Source organism: Eschrichtius robustus, chromosome 20 (assembly GCF_028021215.1).
Source record: "Eschrichtius robustus isolate mEscRob2 chromosome 20, mEscRob2.pri, whole genome shotgun sequence".
Lineage (NCBI taxonomy): Eukaryota > Metazoa > Chordata > Mammalia > Artiodactyla > Eschrichtiidae > Eschrichtius > Eschrichtius robustus.
In genome coordinates, this window is record NC_090843.1 from 49,435,103 (window position 1) to 49,459,886 (window position 24,784).

At 54.8% G+C, this 24,784-nt stretch overlaps 1 protein-coding gene across 1 annotated transcript in view; it reads right to left on the minus strand.

The window, feature by feature from the left end:
• The window catches only part of RAB11FIP4 (RAB11 family interacting protein 4), a 114,906-nt gene that overhangs the window by 5,670 nt on the left and 84,452 nt on the right, over positions 1–24,784 (minus strand). Inside the window, exons 4-10 of the mRNA XM_068530206.1 lie at positions 7,543–7,772; positions 5,695–5,889; positions 5,037–5,171; positions 4,736–4,771; positions 3,467–3,566; positions 3,081–3,184; positions 1,843–1,983 (exon numbers count right to left, since the gene is read on the minus strand). Of these exons, the coding sequence (XP_068386307.1) occupies positions 1,843–1,983; positions 3,081–3,184; positions 3,467–3,566; positions 4,736–4,771; positions 5,037–5,171; positions 5,695–5,889; positions 7,543–7,772 (941 nt within the window). The remainder of the gene's footprint in view (positions 1–1,842; positions 1,984–3,080; positions 3,185–3,466; positions 3,567–4,735; positions 4,772–5,036; positions 5,172–5,694; positions 5,890–7,542; positions 7,773–24,784) is intronic.

The window sequence follows — 24,784 nt, forward strand, 5'->3', positions numbered from 1 at the left end:
TTCACCAGGGACTGTCCAGGTCAGTTTTCAGTGACCTGAGAAGAGGGGTAGGTGAGTTGTGCCATTGGCCAGTGGCACCAGGACAGTGCAGGGCCATTTCTGGTAGGGCATTCCCTCTCCTTCCCACTGTCATGTCCTCCTTCGTAGAGAGAGGGCTTCCTGGCCCCCACTGCTCTCTGGGCTCCCCAGGAGAAGCCCCTGGGCCAGGGCCTAAGGGGAATTCAGACCACCCCCCCACCCCCTGACGAGGCCACCTCTCTTGAGGCACAAAGCACGCTGCAGACTCTGGGAGCGCTGCCTGCAGCGTCTGTGGGAACAGCGCCCCCTGGAGTTGGACAGGGGCACGGGTTAGGGGACAGTTCCCAAGAGGGCCCGCTTTCTGTGCTCGGCCTCAGCCCTGGTCTGCACTCCCACCGTCTTCTTCCACCACCTGCGTCCCAGCCACCTCGCCCAGGCCAGCCGACCGGCCGGCTGTCAGGAGCAGGCAGAGAACATGATGCTTAATGAGGTACCAGCCTCATTAAGAAACAGATGCAAAACAGCAGCTTCTAGAACACCCGTGGAAACTTAAGATGAAGCCCTGGTCAATAAAGGGGACAAAGCGGGTGTCAGGCACCGGGGAGTTGGAAGGTCTCACCCAGCTGCACAGGGGTCTGGCCCACCAAGTTCCTTTGGGCCTGCCTGACCTCAGCAGGCAGGGGACCACCTGCCTGCCAGCCGTGAGGTACAAGGTGGGAGCCCACCTCCCAACCCACCCTCCACCCCGGCTGGACCTGTCAGACTCCAGAGGCTCAGCTCAGACACCGGGGCCACAGGGGGCCTGAGAAGAGCAGGGGCAGCCATCCTCTCTGCCGGGGGCCCAGGTGGCCTCCCTGGCCTGTGTCGGGGGAGGGCCTTGGCATCATCACAGCCCTCAGCTGTGTGCAGTGTTCTCACGTGCATCAGCCGACCTGCCTTCCTGGTCACTCTCCAGGGAGGGCTGACAGATGGATACTGAGGCCCAGAGAGTGACCGACTATGTCCAACGTCATGGAGCTAATGTGTGACCAAGCCAGACTCCCAGGGCAGTCCTCCTCTCCCTGCCTGCCGCAGGTTCCTACAGCCATACCCGAGGCCCGGGAGCAGCCCTGCTTATCCTTGGTGTCTGGGGCCTGGGGTCAGTGCGCCCCAGTGTTCAGGGTCAGGAAGAATCTGACAGCAGGGGGCGCTCCAAGCCTGGGCATCAGACCCAGCACAGGACTCAGGGCAAGACCACTGTGCTTTTGTTTTTGTTTTTTTCGCAGTTGCATTTTTAATTAATTAATTTATTTATTTATTTTTGGCTGTGTTGGGTCTTCGTTTCTGTGCGAGGGCTTTCTCTAGTTGCGGCAAGCGGGGGCCAATCTTCATCACGGTGCGCGGGCCTCTCACTATCGCGGCCTTTCTTGTTGCGGAGCACAGGCTCCCGACGCGCAGGCTCAGTAGTTGTGGCTCACGGGCCTAGCTGCTCCGCGGCATGTGGGATCTTCCCAGACCAGGGCTCGAACCCGTGTGCCCTGCATTGGCAGGCAGATTCTCAACCACTGCGCCACCAGGGAAGCCCTTGTTTTTTTTTTTTTTTAACCTATTCTCCTATTGATAGACAAGCGTCGTTTCCAGTTGTACCTACTACGAACATTCTTTTACCTGCTTCCTAGAGAACACATCCATGTATTCAAGTATCAAAAGTAGATTTACAGGAGGCTTCCCCTTGGGGCTCAGTTTTCCCATCCATACAATGGGAACGGCGCCTGCCCACAGGGCGAGACCTGGGTGTGAGGAGCATCAGAGGGCGGAGGGCACTGGGCCATCCCGCGGGCCCACCTGGTGTTCAGCAGCTCAATCTCCGTGCTGCGCTCCCGTTCCAGCTTGCTGTAGGCCTCACGGTGGCGCCGAGCCTCCTCCTCCAGGGCCTGCTCAGCCGTGGTCTCCTGATCCTTCACCATCTCCTCCAGTTCGTGCACCCTGAGGAGAGGGGCGCGGACTCCAGTGCAGGGCAAGCTCTTGCGGCCTGACTCTCCTCCCCCGAACCCAGGCTGCGACCACTGGGAGCCCCGGACCCCAAGACCCTGACACCCCGACTGTGGGCCGGCAGCTTTGCTGACAGATGAACGAGGGACCCCACGGCATCTAAGGAGAGGCGTGCCAGCCACACCCGCCACCAGAGCCGGGAGAGGTCAGTCCTGGCAGTTGAAGGGGTTCTCCCAGGGCAGGCACGGAGAGGGCTGGCCTCGCCACAGTGGGTCAAACAGCCCTCAGGCCTCACCGACTCTTTTTGCTCCCTTCCTTCCTGGCTGGTCCCCCTCTGATCAATAGCTCAGCTCACTGGGCACCTTGACCACAAAGATAGGCACATCCTGGCTGGTGGTGAGCCTGCCAGAGCCGGGTAAGGCCAGGCCCCACTGCGGACATCGTAACCCCACTACTGGCGGCCTAGTTGGTATATCAGTCTGGGGCATCTTTCACTGGCAACAGTCCCTCCATGGAGCTGAACTTCTGGGGTGTACAAGAGGACTCATCTTTGGGCCCTACAAGGTTGAGGACCAGACCCTGGATGGGGATCATTTTACCAAGTTTTATGCCATCCTGTGAGGACTACACCATACACGCACCACCGCACTGAGTCACGTTCAGTGGGCCTCTGTTGGGCGGAGGGCGCAGCAACGCCTGGACCCTTCCCACCGGTGGCAGGTGTGAGCCCCCAACTCGTACCAGCCTCTCCGTCTGCAGAGCTTGTCCCCCCGAAGGGAGGTCAGGCTCTCATCGTTGTGGGACAGAGAGAGACAGGAAATGGATCCCAACTCCTCCCTTTCACCCGAGCTGGGGCTGCAGACCTGGGGGGCCGAGGTCAAGCTCTGCCTGTCTCCCTGTCCCCAGAGACCTGTCCTCCTGGGCACCCAGCGTGGGCAGGGCCCACAGCCGGGGGCTGACGTATCACAGACCCTCAGAGCTAGAAGGACCTGCAGGTTAGCCACCCCACCTCACTCCGCCCAGCTTCTCCTGGGGGCTCAGTATCACGGACCACCCTCCATGCCCGCGTCTCAGCCAAGGCCGGGCCTGACCTGTGCACCAGCTGTGTGTTCTCCTGCTTCAGCTTGCTCTTCAGGTCCCCGTTGGTCAGGCTGTCATTCTCCAGCTCTGTCACCTTTTTTTCCAGAAAACTCACCTACCGTAGGGGGGCAGGGGTGGGGTGGAGGAAACCTTTAAGTCCACAGGACTGAGAACCTAACAATGGTGGGACTGACGGCTAGGACCCCTGCGTGACTGTGAGTGAAGAGTCGTGCTGGGTGGGGCTGGGGGTGGATGTGCCCATGTGATCAGGGCCACCTATGCCCGACTCCTGGGCAGGGATAGGGTCTCCCAAGTCCCCAGGCAGCCGTCAGGAGCCCCTCCCCCCACCCCCAGGGGGCACGCCCATGTCACATCCCCGCCGCCCGCCCAGGCCCACCTTCTCAGTGATGTCGTTATCACAGGAGTCGATGCTGTCCCGGAACAGGTCCTCGGTGCTGCCATTGCTGCTGCTGAAGTTGCTGCTGTGCATGAGCTGCCTGCACACGGTGGGGGGAGGCATGTCTGGCTGCAGGAGCCCTGGGGAGACTGGGGTCCAGACTCAGGCTATGGGCTGGGGGAGCACCCGGGACCCCAGGGAGGGTGCCCTCACCCAGTCAGGGGAGCAGAGTGGCCTGACTTCTGAACTCAAGAGATCACTCTGCTCTGAGGACAGCAGGCGGGGCTCCTGAGCCCCGGCAGACATGGCCGATCCATCAGAGCCCTTTCCCGCTGCGTCAGTACGCTGTGCACACTGGTGTTCCAGCGGGCAGCTGCCATAGACCAGAGCTGGTGGAGGAGCCCCCCACCCCGGCCCCTTCCACCTGGAAAACCGCCCCGTGCAGGCAGCCTGGTACCACAGCCCCGGCAGAGGGCCTGGGCCCCCTGAGACCACCCAGCCCTCTACCAAGCCGCTCCTGCTACATCTCTGGGGACCCAGGTGGTGGGCAGGGGGAGGGAGACCCACCCAGGCTTTGCAGGACGGTGGGTCGGTGGCTGGGACTGGAAACGGGCACTGCTGTCCAGGTAACTCTTGCCTGCGGCAGAACCCAGCCGCTTCCCCCTCCCAGCCAGCAGCCAGGGTCTCAGCCAAGAGACTGTCCCACCCCAGCTCCCGGACACTTGCTGGCAGCTCCCAGAGCCCCGGGTGTGGAACTGGGGCGAGTGAGCAGGAGAGCGGGAGCGGGACCCTGGCAGGCCCAGGAGGTCAGCTGTGCAGGATTTAACCTGGACCAGAGGGACCAGCTCCAGGGGGGACACCCACGCCCCATCTCTGCCAGCGGGAAGCCCAGGGCCTCTGCTGGCAGAGCTGCCAGCTCCGCAGCCCAGGGAAAGGTACCGGCAGCCGTGAGGGCGGCTGTGTCTCTCAGGGCACCCCTGGTGTGCCTGCCTGAGGCGGGGGCAACGGAGGGCTTGGCGAGGCCGCCCGCTGCCAGAAGGGGCAGAAGGGACGAGGGATGGGGTTGGCGAGGAGGGCGGCCCCGCTTTCTCGCAAGTGGAGCTTCCTCTGCCTGCACTGCCTGGGACGCCTCGTCCCCCTCTGCACGTCCAGCTGCACGCAGGGCACTGGCTGGGTCTGGGCTGCTGGCACGGAGTCGGCCACCCTGGCAGCAGGAGCACAGTGAAAGGGGACAGCATTCAACCCGCACTACCCTGAGGGAGGCCTTACCGTCCAAAGGCTGTGCTAGAGATCTTCCGGTTGGGGCTAGCGACAGAGAGTGGGGTGGGGGGAGAGAAGGGGAGAGAGAGGAAAGGATGGTTGAACAGAGAGGCCTTTAGCCCACTCCTTCCTCTGCCCCGGCTGCAAGAGATCAAAGTGCGGGCGAGGCTTTTTCCTGCCCTCACTAATCAGCTTGGCCCTGAGCAGCAGCCCCCGATCACCTGCCAGGACAGAGCGGGGCCACCTTCCCCGCTGCTTCTCCCTCTGGTGCCCACCCCACCCGCCCCTATGCTGGGCCCCGGGGCCTCACCTGTTGGCCTTCAGGTTTTTCAGTCGGGCTTCCAAATCACTGAGCAGGTTGATTTTCTTGCAGCACTGAGAGCAGTAAACATCCAGCAATTCGCTGTTGTATGCGTGCCGCATCTTCCTAGGCGTCTGCCCCGCGCTGGGTCGTGAGAGGGAAAGAAATCACCTTCTGAACTGTTGTCCAGTCTGGTGCCCTGCCCTGTCCTGCCGAGCTTATTATTAGATTCTCCAAAACCTGTGAGCCTTGTGTGTGTGTTTGGGGGTGGGGGGGGTGGGGGGGAGTGGAAGTACAGCAATAGATCTCCCTCCTCCAGTGCTCTCAAAGAGAGGAAGCCAATGAGTTGTACCCATTTCACAGAGAAGGCAACTGAGAGCTAACGTCAGAGTAATGACTCAGCTGCGCGGGAAGGTATCAATAGGCCACTTGGAGCCTTCGGCCTTCCAGGTTGGTTGTGTTTCTTCCCCAAGACAGAAGGAAGGAGGAATTCCAGACCCCCAATCAGGGTGCAAAGGCAGCACCCCCCGGCCACCCCCCCCCACCACTACAGGAGCAGAGCCCAGTTAGCTCACGACTCTGCCAGCTGAACCCCCGCTAGGAAGAGGCTGGACTGGTTCTGCCACTTTTCCTGGACCCCAAATGCCACTCCAGACCAAGGGGCCACCTGGAGGACACCGACGACCCCAGGTCCGAGTAGACGTTGGTCCTGGTCTCGTCGTCGGGGCAGGGGCTGCTGGGGGCACAGTCCACGTCATCCGCCTCCCCGTAGTCTTCAAACTGCTCCTCGTTGCTGATGAGTGAGGCGGTGGAGTGTGTGGAGAGGTCCGACGTGGTCATGGACGGAGTGCGGCCCAGGGACCTGAGTGTAAGACAAGGGTCGGCTGTGAACGGGGCGCCACCACAGCCTGCAGGGCCGAAACTGGCCACACCTTCCAGGAGGTCCACGGGCGCCAAGACACCAGGAGCCTGATGAAGCCTGTACTTCTTGACCTGGTAAGCACACTTTAGGGACCTCATCCTAAGGGAAACGCCTCACCACAGAAAAGGTTTCTGCACGAGAGATGTTCAAACCGATGCTGCCCTAGAGCAGCCAAACATTGCTTACAACTCAATGGTTTACGGACAGCTACACTGAATTAGCTATTAAATTATACTATATATATCAGTAAATGAAATGGTCACATAAGTTATGGACTCTCAAATCATTGTGGATAGGTTTGTAAAAAATATTGGCGTAATGTGGAAAAATTAAAAGTGAAAGTATTTTTTGATTGAAAAACGTTCTAAAAATTAAAACTAAAAACTAAACTTAAAAAAAATTATTTTGAAGTTTTAAAAATTAAAACTAAAAATTAAACCAAAAGTTAGATATAAAATTTTAGACATAATAAGTCTAAGCATGTAAAGGGTCTACACAGAAGAAGGTAAAGCAGGAAATAAAAATATTTAAAAGGCAAGAGGGCTTGGGTTTGGGTGGTGGGACCATGAGTAAAGTAAGTTATTTGCCCTTCATTCTCACTTTTCCTCCCTTTTTCAAGTTCTGTGTAAGTGCTTATGCTCCAACAATGAATGAGGTTTAAAAATAAACAACAATGAGCCAGTAGGCAGGATGCTTCTCCTAGTTCATAGAGCGGATTTCTAGTCCAAAGAAGCCTAATGCCACAGAACGCAGGTCAGAGACCCCAGGCCTCTCACGGGTGACCCAGTGTGGCCTGGGACAGAGTCAGTGGCTGGCTGAACCCTGTCTACAACCTAAGAACAAAGAAGTACAACTAACTCATCACCTGCCAAAACATATCTTCCCTTGAGTCGTTGTGCAGCAGTTTCTGTGTATCCTTAACTCGTAAACTAGGATCTCTCCAACCTACTGATAAGCCTGTGCACTCAAAGAATGGGAAACAGTGATTTTCAAACTGTGCCCCTGAGGAACCCTGGTTTCCATCTAAGAATCACAGCGTTAATGATAGGGCGCTGAAGATCAAGTCTCTGGGTATCTCCACCTTATTTTATTTATTTACTTTATTTATCTGTCCTTGGGCTCCTGAGCACCTCGGGTTGAATTAGTCACATTCCTCACTTCTTTCTCCTGTAAATTTTACTAAATCTCTCGGCACCCCCGCTGCTGGCTGCCTCCTGGTGACTGGCCCCAGAAAACACCCCGAATGATCAGATGGCAGATGATTAGCCATATGACCAGCTGTCCTTGGGCTGGCTGGTCACCAGTGCAGCGGATGGACCGCCCCCGGGAAGCAACACGGATGAACAGCTCCAAAGGGCCCCTCCTCGACAGTGTGATTCCCAGAGCCACTTGGGTTTGCGAACCCTGGCACTGAGGAAATATACTAGGTTGAAACATATGCACTTGCCTTTTTCTTGAAGGTCGAACATGATTAAAAATCGACAATTTCGTATGGTAAGATTGATACCGGAAGCCCTCTCCTCCCTCTCCAAATCTCCGGCCGTGACCATCACCTTCTCCCGACACGTGGAGCTCCAGGCAGTTTTAACTCACTTGTCCTCTGGAAGGAACAGGCCCCCGAGCCCTGCATCCTTCTCCTCGGCGGGAATCCCGACCGGCCCCTCCAGGCTCCGGGTGCTCTCCGTGGGGCCGTCCATGTCCGACTCCTGGGGGCCCTCGGGCGGGGCCAGCGTCATGGCCTCGTCCTCATCCACAGGAAAGAAGCCGGACTCCCTGGGGAGGAGCTCGCCATCAGCAAAGGTGGGGTCTGGCACCTCGCTGCCCTGGGGAAGACAGAAGGGGGGCAGCGCGAGTGAGCCTGGCTCCCCGAGGCTCAGCACTGCTCCTCAGACTGCAAGGACGCCAGCAGGGCCGGGGATGGAGGGGACAGCGCGGACTGCGGTGCCGGGAAGCCCAGACACTGAAACCTCGGGTGTGAGACCCTGGCAGATGATTCACCTCGGGGACCTCTCATGCAAGGCCAGTGAGGGGTGGGAACCTCCGGGACAGCCACCCATGGAGAAGGGCCACAGCCAGGCCAGCTGCATCATCCAGGGCCCCTGGGCTGCTTGGCAGGGTCCCCAACACAAAGTCTGCACAGGAAGCCAAGTGACCCAGAGAAGGCTTCTTAGTGATTAAAAAGGCACAGCCCCAGTGACAATGACTCTGACCTAGCAGAGTTTGATGTGGCACGGTACAGGGACTGCCCAGCATGGGGTCTGCCCCCCATGATTCTGGGCATATCAAATAGCACCTCTGAACCTCAGTTCTGGCCTCTGTAAGTTGAGAATGGCGATGGAATCTTACAGAGGGATCGCTGTGTCACAGCACGACCTCAGTGGGTTAAGTCTAGGCCACAGATCTGCCCTGGCCCTGTCACAGCCAAGCTGGGGAGCAAGAATTCTAGGTCTTTCAAGTCTGAGCTTTGGACTGGTCCTCGGTGCCTAGCACCCTGCCCGGCAATGTCAGCGCACCATAAAGATTTGCCCAAACCTTTTGCTAAAACCATCTTACAGGAGAAGAGCTCTGGCTTTATTCAGAGTTTACCTAGTCCGAGAGGCAGATCTCTACAAACCATTTCTCGCGGCTGCTTTGCCCCTGAGGAGGTAGGAACCTTGGAGGTGACGGCCTCCACCTGCTCCCACCGGAGATGTCAACTATTCCCCAGGTTCTTCAGCGTGCTCCTTAGCTAGGGCTGGCCGGGCCCCCGTTAAAGGTGCGTCCTCCAGCCCCAGGACCACAAGAAGAGTAACAGTAACAAGGGCTGTGAAAAGCCTCGGGGCATCTCAGACAAGAACAGGATCAGGGACATCCAAGAAAGGTGGTCAGCGAGCAGCTTGGCTGTGCTGCCCAGGCGTGTGCAGCTGTCTGCTGGTGAGTGCACAGCTCTCCAGGGGGTCTGTCCCCACCAAGACACACGCCAGGGCTAAGAATAGATGGCGATTAATGAGTTTGGCTCCTGCCTGTGCCATGACTCGGGCTGAGCACCAGATGGACCAATAAAGCCGGCATCAGGCAGCCAGGAGCCTCTGACTGTGGAGGCCGAGGGGCTGTGTAATTAAACTCCCCCCTAGTGTTCACGCGGCCCTTTGCACCTACATGTCACTAATCAATCCCACACAGCTCCCAACCTTATCAAATCTTGTGTCCTAAGCGAGCTCTTGTCTGCAAGCCCGAAGCTGTCCCAGTAGAAAGAAAGGGAAACCAACATTTACAGAACCACCACCGAGTTCCAGAGACGGAGCCAAGAGTTAATATACTACCCCATTTGGGCTTCATGACCCTTCAGGACAGGGATTCCCATCCCTATTTTACTAACGAGGAAGTCAAGGCTCAGAGAGTCACCTGCCAGAAGTCCACTGGCCGGCAGGCAGAGGGTCCCACCTGCCTCTGGCCACCGCTCGCTTGGTTCCATTTATCACTGACGCAACCCACGCTTCATGGATTTTCAAACCCCATGGTGACCATGAGGAGAGACACATCACAGGAACACATTACTGATTATGAAGGCCAGGCACTCCGCCTAATGCTGCAACTTCCACATGCCGCCCCCTTCCTGCCCCCAGCAGGGAATGTCCGGGCTAGTGTGTGGTCACCCGGAGAGAGGCCCTCCATGGAGAGCTGGGGCTCGTGGAGAAGCAAGGTGTGTGCTCTGTTCCTCCACCTGCAGCTTTTCACCCTCCCAGACACACGGCAGGGGGAAGGCAGCACTGGCTGGGAGTCCCTGCTCTGTGGCTCACAAGAGGGCTTGGTCACTTTGCAAGTGGGTGTTTCTTCTCGTCTTCACAGCCCTGAGAGGTGGGTCTCCTTCCCCCTCTGTGTAGGGAGGTGAAGTGACTTGCTTGGGGCCACGTGGGAGTCAGTGGCAGGGCCGGGACTGGACCGTGAGTCACCAACGCCCATGCTTTCCCCCTGGAACCGCGTCCGCAGGGGTCCGCAAGAGGCTGCCGCCCACCCGGCCCCCAGCAGGCAGGCAGGGGGCCAAGTGGAGCCCACCACCCGTGATTAAGCATCTGGCTTGGCTTCTGGCCAACTCACGTCTGCCTCACTGGACACTGAGATACGGACGCCGCGTTTCTGCCAGGCACTCTGTCCCAACACCCAACTCATGGTACACAGGTGGGGACCAACCCCCTCACCTGAGAGGCGACATATAGCGACATACCCGTAACTCCTGACACCTGGCCCAAGGCCCTGCCCAGGGTGGAAAGAGTGGTCTCGAGTGGCCTGTCTCAGCCACAGCAGGGGCAGCAGGAGGGGTCAGACACCCCACAGGGGTCCCTCCCTCCCAACTAGACCAACACCTCCTGGGCATATTTTTATCCTCTGACTAAGCAGAGTCCACACCTGCCCGGCCCTTCACACTTGACAAAGCATCCTGTCTGTCTCCCACACACACCGTTCAGCTCTCACAACAGCCCTGGGAGAGCTCCGGGGAGTGTACAGGGCAGGATGAAGGATTCATCTTCTCCATCTGACACTCAGGGAAGATGAGACTCGGAGAGGGAGGGGACTGCCTGGAACTTCCCGGCTACAGAGGGACCTGAGACCTGGAGCCAGGCTCCCGACACGCCAAGTCCCAGCCCCTCACCCACCCCGACACCCCCCCTCTGCTACACACGTGTGCACACATGCTCTCGACACGCCGGCCTTTTCTCTTAAAAAACGGCTGCTCTCCCTACGTCAACACCTCTTCATTCGAGCCACAACTGGTTGCCCAAGGCAAGTGGAAATTTTAACGATAACTTCAAAACCATTTCTAGTGCAGACGGTCCTCCAACTTACGATGGCTCGACCTACGATTTTGACTTTACAATGGAGTGAAAGTGATAGGCGTTCGGTAGAAACTGTACTTCAAAGTTGGAATTTTGCTCTTTTCCCGGGCTAGCGATGTGCGGTCCGACGCTCTCCTGATGCCGGGCGGCCGCAGCTCCCCGTCAGCCACCCGATCACGAGGGTGAACCACTGATACGCTTACAACCATTGTTCTTCACTTTTGGTACAGCGTTCAATCAATTACATGAGCTATTCAACACTTAATTTAAAAATAGGCTTTGTGCTGGGTAATTTTGTTTAAGGTATTCTAGGCTAAGTTATGATGTTTGGTAGGTTAGGTGTATTAAATGCATTTTCCACTTATCGATACAACGGGGTTACAGCCCACTAAGATCTGTAGTTTTCCCCCAAATTTAAATAATATAAAGACAGCTATAAGAAAAGTAACTAACTGTATACCTTGGTTAGTCTGGGATGGTACCAGTTTGGCTTTTTTCCTGGACAAAAGTGGCCCTGTCACCCGTGCTCCTTCCTGGGGGCCTGGGTCCCAGGCCAGCTTCCACTCTCCCCGGCCCTCCAGGGAAGGGCTGAGTGTAGCACTGGGTGGGGTGGGGAGGCAGCGCTGCTGAGGTTGGGGGACAGCCTGCTCTGATCCCAGACAGCTCAGGAAGGGAGGCAAGCAGGGATGGCTGCTGGAAGGTGCTGGAAGGTGCTGGAAGGCAACCTCTCACCCCACCTGGAGCCATCATTCCCCGGCTGGGAGAACCAAAGTCACATCAGAAACCCTTCGGAGCCAGTTTCTTTTATATTTTTTAGATAAAGTTACAGAGGAAGAGGAAGAACTCATCCATAACAAAAGTACCGTCCTCACAGGGTTTCCAGAAGGCCTGGGAAGATGCTGCACCTGACAGCAGGGGCTTCCTGAGGCCCAGTTACCCTCCAGTCAGGGCCCTGGGCTGGTCGGGGCCCCCATGGAGCCCCCGTGTCACATGTGCTTCCGTGAAGAGGAAGAACTCTGGGGAGTGTGCCAGAGCTAAAGAGTAATCTGCCTGGGCGTGGTGAGGCAGATTCTCCTGTTGCTCCAAGATTCCAGAGCTCCCAGACAAACCCCAGGCCGATTCCGGGCAGCAGGAAACTGGGCTGCGGCAGCCCCGGGATGGAGCTGGGGGAAGGTGGTGGGAGGAGGGCATCGCTCCACGGGGCACCTCCTGCTCGTGCGCACTTCTAGGCCGAGAACCCCGAGAGCTGCCCGCCCGCCCCAGGCCACCTGGTCCACATCCAGACCTCCCTCCACATCAGCGAGCTCCTCGGGCGTCAGAGGACGCCTGGCGGTCCCGGATCCTAGGCCTGCTCTGGAGGCGTGGCAGAATCGGGGGAGTGGGTAATGGGATTTCACAGAAAGGGGGTGTCTGATTTTTTGGGGGGGCCTTTAGGGAAGAGACAGTGTCCTCAGCAGGTAGCTCCATGCACATCTGTGGGCGACCCATGTCCCCAGGGCTCTGTTCCTCAGGACCCAGAGCCACTCCTGCATATGGAGCTCCCCGTCCCCGCAGGGCCACATGGGCGTGGCTGGCATATGTCCAGCGCACTCCAGGTCACCTGGAGGGGCCCCAGGACACCCCTGTGAGCGGGGCTGGGTGAGGGTGCAGCTCTGGAGCCTGGCAGACTGGGTTTTTAGTCCTGGCTGGCCCGGCCACTCACAAGCAGTGTGACCTTGGGCAAGTGACCTCTGAGCTCCTGCCTGACTCCTTACCTACAGAATGGGGACAGTCACCTCTACCTCAGAGGCCACTCTAAGGACCACACGTGACAATTTTCACAGGCACCAAAGAGCTGGCAGCTGTGGAAGCATTCAATCCTGATCCGGCCTCCTTAGGGGCTGCGTGTTGCAGAAGCCGAGCTGCCCCTGCAGCCCGTGGGTCCCTGGCTAGTCAACCGGTGAGATCCTGGACAGACAGGAGGCCAGGAGGCAGGTCACCCTCAAGAGCGTTTCTGGAGAGTTCTGAGGCCCAAGGCTGGGCAAACATGCCCTAGTTAGCCGCTCCGGCAGGGCAGGTCTGCAGCACCAGCGTTCTCCAGCCCCCACCCCCGTCTCTGGCTGGGGCTGGATGCCGCCGGCCGGGGCTGGAAGTGGGAGCCTGGAGGCACAAAGCCTGCCCGTGGGGCCTCCTTCTCCAGTCTCAGGAGCAGCGTTCACCCGCCAGCAGGCCCCAAAGTCACGTCTTCCTCTGTAGCAAGTCGGCACGAGCTGAATGCAATGGTTGGTGAGAAGGCCAAGCATCAGTACCCATGGGGCCCTTCCAGGCCTCAGAGGGGCCAACAACGCCCCACCGGCCACACCCTCGGAGGGGGTGCGGCAGGGCCCAGACTCGACCGCTTCCTTTGGTCCTCCCCCACCCCGACCTGGCCCATTTTCCTGGCAGCTGACTCCAGGTGACCCCGTTTCCACACTCCCGGGGAGAGGGAAGGCCCTAAAGGGGTGAACGTGAGGATTTCTACGTCTGAACCCCACGGTGGGCATCACAGGGAGCACAGGGCAGGTGATCAGCAACTGGGCCCAAGCCGCGCCGCTGAGGGTCAGCCGGCAAGAGCCCGGCGCGGGAGGCCCGAGGCCCGGGCGCTGATCCCCGCGTGGTCGCTGGCTGGCTGTGACCCAGCTGTTGGATTTCTGAGCCTCATCTGAAAACAGGGATGGAAATACCTACCTGGCGAGATTGCCCTGGAGAATAATAATGCCTCACACCTCATGGATGCTTGGAAACACGGCAAAGAGCGGGAGGCAGAGTGGCGTTAGAAGCAAGCTCTGCAGGTGGACCGAGCGGTTCAAATCCTGGTCAGTCCACCTGCACTGCGCTACCAGCTCTGCGCTCTTAGGTTTACTGAACTTCAGTGCCTCAGTTTCCCCATCTATGGAATGCGGTTAACTATTAGGATTCAACGAGTTGGTACATATTCTAAGCAGAAAGTGCTCAAACCTGAGCTATTATTATCTTCATTGTATTGAGAAAAAGACAGCCAGGGGTGCATGCTGGCCTAGTGGTCTCTCTCCAGCCCCCGGGATCCTATCCCCCTCTGACCCCGGTGGCACATGGTGTGAAGGTAGGCTGGGTGCAGCTTCTGGAAGCCAGACACCCCATGGTGCAAAGCCGGCCCTCCAAACAGGCCAGGTGCCTCTTTTCTCCCCACCAGGGCTGTCTTCTGCCCACTGTCTGGGAAGGTCTCTCTGTGCATTCATTATACCCTTTATTAAGTGTTAGGACGAGATGCTGCCTGGGCAAGAGAGTCCGCGAGGCTCCCAGGCTCTGGCTATCCACCCCCAGCCCCGGCAATGGCTCTGCGCCCCAGGCAGTAATGCGGAGCCAAAGAACAGCTCCATGGGGACAGGGTTGGGTAAAAATAGCTCAGGCGGGCACATCCCAGCTTCCCGTGCTGCCAGGCACCAGTGGGCACACGTGGAACCCCACTGCAGGGAAGGTACGGGGGGAGGGATGGACACAAACTAAGCCCAGGGCCGGGGAGAGGCCAGCCTGCCGCCTGGCGAGGCTGAGCAGGCTTGAGGCGACTGGGGGTGTGGGGCATCAAAGCCCTCATCCACCCTCCCAGCCAGCCAACAGCCCAGGAACTGTGACAGGCCTGGTCAGGGTCTTGCTGTGTCTTTCCCACAGGTAGCAGACGATTCAGGTTAAGGAGCTAACTTGTTGGTGCCAATGCCCCAGGTGCACAGGGAGGGGATGGGGTTACCTGGGCCAGGATCCACTATACACCACTGTGGCTCAGCAGCTCTCATCAAGCAAAGGTGGTGGCGGTAGAGATTAGCAGCAATGCAGGCTGTCCCCAACTCCTGTCTGTGGCTGCCAGCTCCTGCCCTGAAGCCAGGCCTCGCTCTGCAGGCGGCTGGTGCTCATCAATGGCTCATAGGAGACTTTTCAGCAGAGGGTTGCCCGGGTGCCAGTCAAGGGGTGAGGGTGGGAATAAGAGGGATTTAGGGGTCCATATAGAGGGGCTGGTGCCTCAGCCTTGCCTTCTGAACAAAAGCAACCTTGACTCAGATACAAGGCCTCAGCTTGCCCACAACAGGGCCAAGGGCAAACCTGGGAGCACCAGGTCACCAAACTATTAGAAGTTATCACCCATCTCAGCCAGCCCTGGGGACTGACCTCACACTGTGAGATCAAAGCTCTGCAGCCCAAGCTTCCCACTCTAATGGGGAGGCCAAGGTCAGGCAAACAGACAGATTGCCACCCCCAAGGCTAGAGCTGAATCCCCTCTAGTTAATCTCCCTCTCAGGGGTGGGGCACCCAAAGCAGCTTTCAGGCTGTCTCCTCCCAGCCAGGGGCTCCAGGATCCACCTCCTGAACCCTCACTTCAGGGAGGGCACCACCGGCAGCTGAAGACCACCCTTGACTGGGTTCCCACCCAGGAGCGGATCTCAGTGTAGACGCCCCAGCAGCTACACTACTTTCATCATAAAACAGACCCACAGATCCCAGGAGGGGGACAATAGTGACAACAGGGTTTCCTCAGGAGCTTATTATTAATCTCAAGTGGGAAATACTAAAAGGGTTTGATTCTCCCATCACCCCCTGGAGGGAGGTACTAAACCAGCCCGTTTTGCAGATGGGGAGACTGAGGCTCTCGGGCAGACTTGGTTCAGTCCAGGATCTGGCCTCCACCAGCTGTGGAGCCTCAAGCTGGTAACGAACAGAAGAGAAAGTCATGCTCGTGTTTCTCACGAACTTCCATTTACATAAAGCCAAGGTGGTCAGATGAGTCGGTCTGCTGTTGCACACACCACCACCACCACTACGGAAGGGGTGTGGAAGCCCGCACTGCCTTCTTTTCAGTGTTTTAACTGCAACTCCTCAACTGTCTCTCTGCCTGATCTCCACACCCTCCCCGCAGCACACACGCTGCTGATAAGGTAGCGCCCCAGGAGTGCAAGGGAAAGGAGGGCATGACGTAGCTCCCAGAAAAACTGTAAACGAGGGATGCTGGATTGGCCCCCTGGCAGCCAAACTAAGGCCAGAGGTGGGCGAATCCCCTGCAGGGCGGCAGAACAGAGGGGCTGGAAGTCTTAAGGGCTGGGGTGAGATTCTGAGGCAGATCCTGGCAGTGACCACCCAGGCACTGGCCAGGGGTCTTTTGGCCGGCTGACCCGAATGTCCAGTCTGCCCTAAAGGCTGTGGGGTCTCGCTGAACTGGCACCAGAGCTGGAGACCACTCCATGTCCGTTCAGACCTTCTAACCAGCTCCCCGGGGTCCAAGTTCACCTACCACCCTTCGGATCAGGACGAGCTTCCCAGGAGCCTGCTGACAATGAGAGGAGGGCTGCCCGAGCTCACTGCCAGAGTGCAATGCTCACTGAGAATGAATCAGCTGGTGTTTCGGCTCTGTGCGTCCGCGGAGAGACAATCTGCGGGCATAAGTGGCACTCGAGTCCCAGGGGTGTGGGAAGGGCCAACAAGATCTGCTTTCCAAGCCCATTAGGCAACGGGTCAGACCCTGGACCCCACTGGAAATGCCGCTCACACCGGGGCCATAGTCCCGCCCAGGAGACACTCTGAGCCCTCTGTCCCCACTTCTGTTCCAATAACCCATTTGAGCACGTCAAAAGGTATCAGTTAAAAAATAAAAATAAAAATGTGTTGCTAAAAATCTAATGCAGAAGAAAATGGAAGAGGAGAATACTTAAGTCATCCAAAAGGATTCAGGAAAAGGGAGGAAAAGAGAATCAAAGATCAGACTGGAACAAACAAAAAGAAGTGTAATAAAGAGTTCAACCATATCAGTAATTCATTAAATGAAAACTGAATAAACCATCCTATTAAAAGAGAAATATTGTCAGACTAGACTAAAAAAACTACATGCCATTTACAAGAGACACAATTTAAGCATAAGGACACACATAGGTGGGAAGTAAACGAATGAAAAAAGATACACCACGCAAACACCAACTAAAAGTTGGAGAGGTTATATTAATATCAGACAAGAGATAGAGAGACATTAAAAAAACGATAAAAATCAATTTAACAAGATGTAACACTCCTAAGCGTTTATGCATCTAATAAAGTGGTTTCAAAATGTACAGAGCAAAACTTAACTCATCTCTCTCAGTAAATGATAAAGCACACAAACAAGATAATTAGAAGGGAGGCAGAAGATGTGAACACAAGCTTGACAGGACACAAATATAACATTACACTCAACAGCTGTAGAATAAAACCATCAGATCAAAGGTTGATGAGCATTTGGATACTTGCACAATACCAAAGAATCACCCTACAGATTACTGCAACCCCCTAACCCCACCCCCAGTACCACTATCATGGAGAAAACAGGCTACTGTCATTTTAATGCAGTGATCAAACCTGGCAATGCTAATTAGGACCAACCACACACTGGCCTCCTGATGTGTTCCATTATGAAGGACACAGCATCACCTATCATATAGTCTTTACAAAACATTTAATTCTAATCAAGCCTTAAAACCTAACCTCTATTAAACGGGAAAGCAGGGGACAGAGGAACAAGTTACACATCACCACGGGGAAACAATCAGGCAGAAAGAATGTGGCACCTTCTAAGACAACTGGCCTGGTCTTTTCCAAAAGAGAAAGTCATAAAGAAGAGGGAGGGTCCCTGACTTCAGACTATACTACAAAGCTACAGTAATCAACACAGTATGGTACTGGCACAAAAACAGAAATATAGATCAATGGAACAGGATAGAAAGCCCAGAGATAAACCCACACACATATGGTCACCTTATCTTTGATAAAGGAGGCAAGAATATACAGTGGAGAAAAGACAGCCTCTTCTATAAGTGGTGCTGGGAAAACTGGACAGCTATATGAAAAGAATGAAATTAGAACACTCCCTAACACCATACACAAAAATAAACTCAAAATGGATTAAAGACCTAAATGTAAGGCCAGACACTATCAAACTCTTAGAGGAAAACATAGGCAGAACACTCTATGACATAAATCACAGCAAGATCCTTTTTGACCCACCTCTTCGGAAAATGGAAATAAAAACAAGAATAAACAAATGGGACCTAATGAAACTTAAAAGCTTTTGCACAACAAAGGAAACCACAAACAAGACGAAAAGACAACCCTCAGAATGGGAGAAAATATTTGCAAATGAAGCAACTGACAAAGGATTAACCTCCAAAATTTACAAACAGCTCATGCAGCTCAATATCAAAAAAACAAACAACCCAATCCAACAATGGGCAGAAGACCTAAACAGACATTTCTCCAAAGAAGATATACAGATTGCCAACAAACACATGAAAGAATGTTCAACATCATTAATCATTAGAGAAATGCAAATCAAAACTACAATGAGGTATCACCTCACACCGGTCAGAATGGCCATCATCAAAAAATCTACAAACAATAAATGCTGGAGAGGTGTGGAGAAAAGGGAACCCTCTTGCACTGTTGGTGGGAATGTAAATTGATACAGCCACGATGGAGAACAGTATGGAGGTTCCTTAAAAAACTAAAAATAGAACTACCATACGACCCAGCAATCCCACTACTGGGCACATACCCTGAGAAAACCGTAATTCAAAAAGAGTCATGTACCACAATGTTCATTGCAGCTCTATTTACAATAGCCAGCACATGGAAGCAACCTAAGTGTCCATCAACAGATGAATGGATAAAGAAGATGTGGCACATATAGACAATGGAATATTACTCAGCCATAAAAAGAAACGAAATTGAGTTATTTGTAGTGAGGTGGATGGACCTAGAGTCTGTTGTACGGAGTGAAGTTAGTCAGAAAGAGAAAAACAAATACCGTATGCTAACACATGTATATGGAATCCAAAAAAAAAAAAAAATGGTCATGAAGAACCTAGGGGCAAGACTTTATTTGACACAGACCTACTAGAGAATGGACTTGAGGATACGGGGACGGGGAAGGGTAAGCTAGGACAAAGTGAGAGAGTGGCATAGATATATATAGACTACCAAACGTAAAATAGATAGCTAGTGGGAAGCAGCCGCATAGCACAGGGAGATCAGCTCGGTGCTTTGTGACCACCTAGAGGGGTGGGATAGGGAGGGTGGGAGACACAAGAGGGAAGAGATATGGGGACCTATGTATATGTATAACTGATTCAGTTTGTTATAAAGCAGAAACTAACACACCATTGTAAAGCAATTTACTCCAATAAAGATGTTAAAAAAAAAAAAGAAGAAGAGGGAGGGGGATTTTTCTAGACGAGTGGTTCTCAAACTTTAGAGTCATTTGGAGTGTGCGGTGGATTGTTAAAACTCAGACTGAATCAGTTTCTGATTCAGTAGGTTTGGGGTGAGGTCTGAAAATGTGCATTTCAATAGGTTGAAATAGGTTTTTTTTTTTTATTTAAGTGCATTTCTAACAAGTTGTCAGGTTATACTGATGCTATTGGTCCCAGGGCCACACTGGGAGAACTACTGTTTTCAATTAACCAAGAGATATAAAAACTGAATGTTATCTTTGATTAGATCCCGGTTCAAACAAGCAAGCAAGCAAGCAAGCAAGCAAACCACCACCTAGCTGTAAAAGATCTTCTGGGGACAAGTAGGGAAACTGGAGTATGGAGTAGATACTGGGTGATATTAGGGAATGATGCTCGATCTTGCTAGGTGTGTTAACGGTATCTAGTTATGAAGGAGAAATGCCCTTAGTTTTAATAACATCTTGTCGAATTTTATTTCAAATGGCTCAGAAGAAAATCTCCCACACAGAGATAAAGCAAATATGGTAGCAGCCCCGGGGAGCACCCGGGCACGAGAACCCTTAACGGTGCAGTCTTCCTCCACGACCAGCTCCCTGATGGTCTGTCCTGGTTGCAGGGGCTGGTCTGGGCTCCCCGTGAAACACTGTGGGGTTCCCTTGTGTGGTGACGGAGGCACAGCTACTGCAGGGGCTGTATGGTGGGCTCTGGAGCCACGAGGGCTGGGGAGCAGGTGCTGTGAGCCACTGCAGGGCACTGCTTACGGCAAAACCTATGGGAGTCCTGCAGGTTGGTGGCCGAGAATGGTGGCCAGTCCCACCCGCAGTGGCCTCCCATAATCAGTTCTTACAGCTCTCATTTTTTTCAATACGTCAGAAGTAAACCTTACATACATAGAGCGTGAAAGATAGTTGCCCCAAGCTTGCTGAACTGGTTAAGGAAAAGTGTAAAATCTCTAATAAACTTAGCTCTATTTAAAAGGAATATGGGGGGACATCCCTGGTGGTCCAGTGGTTAAGACTCCCCGCTTCCACTGCGGGGGGGCGGGGGGGCGGGAGGGCGGTGCGGGTTCGATCTCTGGTCGGGGAACTAGGATCCCGCATGCTGCGTGGCGCAGCCAAATTAATTAATCAATTAATTAAAATAAATAAAATGCATGAAGGATCTGAATAGACTTTAAAAAAATTTTTTTAAATAAAAGAACTATGAAGAGGGGCAGCCACCCTTTAAAAATGCCATCCTAAAGGCAGAGTCAGCGGAAAGAGGGAGCTCTGAGGACCAGCACAACCTCCTCGGGTAAAACCAACCCTTGAGAATAAGAGCTGAAGGGTGAGCAGTCTAGATTACAAATGACTAGATCAAGAGGCAGGGGCGGCTCAAGCTGTAAGAATGTGAAGGGCCCCTCATCAATGGCGGGCCTTTGCCTGAAGGCAGAGCTACCTCCCCTCCTCTCGGGCTCTCCCTGGGGGCCAGGCTCCGCTCACCCTCCTCCTCCTCCTCCTCCCCCCTTGGAGGATGATTCCGGAGAGCCTTTCTGTTATGGGCAGAATTGTGTCCCCCTCCCCCCGCAACCAGCAGTCTCTTAGAACGTAACTGTGTTTGGAGACAGGATCTTCAAAGAGGTAATTAAATTAAAATGAGGTTATAAGGGTGGCCCTAATCCAGTATGACCAGCGTCCTTACTAGGAAATTATGACGTGGACAGACACAGACACGCACATACAGACACACACATGATCAGGGAGTACTGTTAGGGTAGCCCTAGCAAACTAATAATACTCTTTCCTCCTCCTCTAGGAAGGCTGTGTGGAGACCCCTCAACTAGGTCTGTGTTTTCCACCCACCTTCCCACCTGGATAATAAGAGCAAATTCCTTCAAGGTCAATTCAATTCAACCTCCATAGAGAACTAACTACTGAATCTCCAGAACCTTGTCAAGAAACTTGGGATTTTTTTTTTTTTTTTTGGTCAAAGGAATCGTTGGCTTCCCTTCCATGATCATTTTGAGATATCGCTGTTTCTAAAGAGACTGTATTTTGCTGACACTGAAGCCTGGTGGATCTACGATTATCAGGACAATGTTTCATAAGCACTTTATACACGGATCTAAGTAAATTATTTCCATTTCTTGTGTTCTCTCAATAGCATAGGTATTATAGTTTCGTTGTAGAGAAGCGTGTGTGCAGTTCAATCACGGGCACTTAAAATTGCAAAGGCAATTTTTGTTTGCCCAGAACTGTACACAGTGTAGTTATAGTACAAATATAAAAGTTATTTTGCCTAAATAGTGTCTGGTTGACAAGAGATCAGCAGTTAGCCCTGGAACCACAGAGCCTCTAACCCTGGGCCAGGTCACCTCTGTGGCCAGCAGTGCCTAGTAATTGAGCAAGATATTACCAGTTTCTCCATGCCAGGCAGTATTTCTGGCTACTTGGAATCTAGGGCAGACTTCTTCCCTCTGTTGTGGTCAGTTTAGGAAGGAGGGCGTTCTACCACTCCTGGGACATGTGGGCACCCTCCTCGGCTGTGATGCCAGCCTCCCCCTGACACTGCCAGAACCAGAGTCCCCTCCCCCGCCCCAAGGCTGGCTGTCTAGGGTCAGTGATGGTGACCAAGAGGCCAGGCAGACACTGCAGCTGAATTTGGCTAAGTGACCCACCTCCAAGGAAAACCCACAGGGGAGGAGGTCCCAGGGTCGGCTTTTGCTCCCACGGGCATCAAGCCCTTGATGGGGTCTAACTGTCCCAACAAAGCCCAGGGTCCCAGATCTGAGTGCCCTGGTCAATCTACCTCCTGAACACAAAGGGTTCCAACAGGCCAGCTAGTCTCCCCAACTGCCCCTGAAGTAGGCAGAGCCAAAGGTCTTGATTTTCAAAAGAGAACATGGACTTCGGAGGCAAACTGTTGGGGATTATGAAAACAGAACTTAAATTGCTTCCACATCTGGAAACCAAACCCAGCAGCCAGTCCCAAGAATTCCAGGCATGTCAGCCTGGAGAGGCTGCAGGTCAAGGGAGGTGTTTCCTGTTGGCCGAGTACCCCCCATCCACCTCCCCGAATCCACACGCAAGATCTGTCTACAAAAGGCCAGGTGGAGCCACACCTGAGAGGAAGCAAGGAAAGGAAGGTAACCCACGGGAGCGCCGACCACGTGGCCAGCGTCTGCTACATGCTTTACTGAGGCGGGTCTCATTTTCCTCCCCTAAAAATCTTGCAAGTAAATACTGTCTCCTCCCTACAGATGAGGACCCGGTGTCCAGAGAATTTAATCCACTCTGCCCTGAAGTGATGCTGTGATTTTTCTCTCCATGCCCATTTGTCATCACACAGAAAGGTGGAGCCATGGGAACCTGAATCAGGAAACTGAACTTCCATTGCCCCCTCTAAATTCTCAAAAAAAGATTCCCCAAGTACCCGCCGGGAAGCCCCAATTCCCACCAGCCATCATATCTATGGCTCTTCCTGAGGAAACCACGGGCCAGGTGGAGAGCAACTCAAACGTCAAAAGCGAATCCACAGGCTGCACGTTGAAAGGGGGGCCCATCAAGGGCTCTCCTGGCTCTCTGAACAGGCAACTATTTTGGGCTACAAATTATAGCTTTGAAAGATGTGGCCGTCTGAAGTGAGGGCTTAATTACTCACACAGCCAAGAGTCTGTGGGGATTGTCTTGGGGGCTCCCTGTGTTACCATCCTGATAAGAGGAGTTTAAAGTGAAGGCTGGGGAAGGGATAGCAGGGGCCAGTCCTCCGCCCCCGAGAGCCCACCAGGTGGACCCAGCCGCACTCCTTCAGCAGGGCACCCTCAAACGATGTGACAAAACCTCCCGGGAGGGCACACCTGGGCAGAGCTGACAGTCCAGAGCTAGGCTGGGTGCCCACCCCAGACTCTCTCTGCCACAGAAAGCCTCGGGCCTTGAAAGGCCAAGCAGGTGCCAGGGTTTACCCACAGCTGACGGCCAAGGCTCCTTCTGACCCGTCCTCCTGGAGTGGACAGGGTGAGATCAGGCAGGCCAATGACACAGAGACTCTCCTCCTCCTCACCCCACAGAGCTCCCCTGCCAGGCTCTCTGTTTTTGTAACCTTCCAGCACCTTCCATCAGCCCAGAGTCCTCGGCAGTGCTCCCGGCAGGCTCAGTTGAGAGGTCCCTTTTTGTTCTGCAGCCTTTGCCAGGTCCAGCTATCCAAGCTGCCGGTTCCAGGGGTGCAGCCCTGCACTGGGGCCACCAGCGCACAGCTGGCCAGGGCAGGCTGAGCCGGCTCAGGTCCCTTCCCAGGCGCCCCCCGCAATGGGGATGGGGGAGAGCACTAGGTCCCGCCAGCAGCCATAGCTTGGGGCTCAGAGCGGGGAGGCCCCCAGGGAGTCCTAGAGTACTGAAGTCCCTCAAGACGCCCTCAAAGAGCCTGGGGGCTCCCCACTGGCCACAGAACCAGGTCCTGACTCCTCAGGCCAGCACACACAGGCCCCACGGCAGTCTCGGCCTCAGGACATGACGCTGCCCCTCCCGCTCCCTTCATACCCCAAGCTCCTGTCCAGCTTTACCCCCCAGCCCCCAAGCCCTGGCACATGATGTCCCTTATGCCTGAAACACAATTCCTCCCTGGGTCACACATGCCTGTCCCTAAACAAGCCCCAGTTAGAAAGTCACTGTATCTGGGAGGCCAACGCCCTCCCTCCACCCTCCACCCACGCCCCTCACCCCCAGGCCCAGAACTGAGCTTCTAGAGCCCTCCAGCCATCTCTGGGCACCCTCTCTCCGGTGAGCCCTGTCTCTGCCCGTGACTCTCCCTGGGGCACCGGGTAAGGACGCACACGCCAGGCTGGGTCCTCATCCTCACCTCCCCCGCCCCTCATGTACCATTTTAAGGAGAGGAGGGGGAAGCTTTTCCATCCCAGCCTTGGCACAGCTACCAACTGGCTCCCCCTGTCCCCAGCCAGGAGCTGTGTGGTAGCCTTGCCTCCTGGGGGTCCCACAGGGGCCACTGCACCAGGTACTATAGGCTCTTTGAAAGCAAAGATCTGCCCCACCTGCAGCTCTGTTTCTCTTAGGGCTGGTTTAATTCATTACACCCCTTGGTGCACCCGAAGGACAGAGGTCCACCTTTATGCCAGAGACCCAACACCACCTCATCAAAAGAGGGCTGCGAGGGCTTCCCTGGTGGCTCAGTGGTTAAGAATCTGCCTGCCAACGCAGGGGACACGGGTTTGAGCCCTGGTCCGGGAAGATCCCACATGCCGCGGAGCAACTAAGCCTGCGTGCCACGACTACTGAAGCCTGCGCACCTAGAGCCCGTGCTCCACAACAAGAGAAGCCACTGCAGTGAGAAGCCCGCGCACCGGAACAAAGAGCAGCCCCGCTCAACACAACTAGAGAAAGCCCGCGCGCAGCAACGAAGCCCCAATGGAGCCAAAAATAAATAAATAAATAAATAAATAAAATTTATTAAAAAAAAAAAAAATTGGGCTACCAACCCCTGACACTATACACAAAACTAAGGACGTAGGGCTACTGGCTTTCATCAGCATCTTGAGAGGCAGAGAGGAGACCTCTGACAAAAATAAGCTTTAAGACCACTGCCCACTCTGAAGGTCTCCCTCCAGCCACCGTCTCTCACTGAGCCCTCGGCCTGCGGCTCCCCCAGCCCTGCTCCTCCCTTAGGGAGCAGCCCCCCTTGTCAATCTCACCCCCCACAGGTGCCAAGGCACTGACTGCTCACCCCACTCCCTCCCCCTGCAGCCGAGCCAGCCCACCCACCACATCCCGCTTATCGAGGCAGGCCCCCATG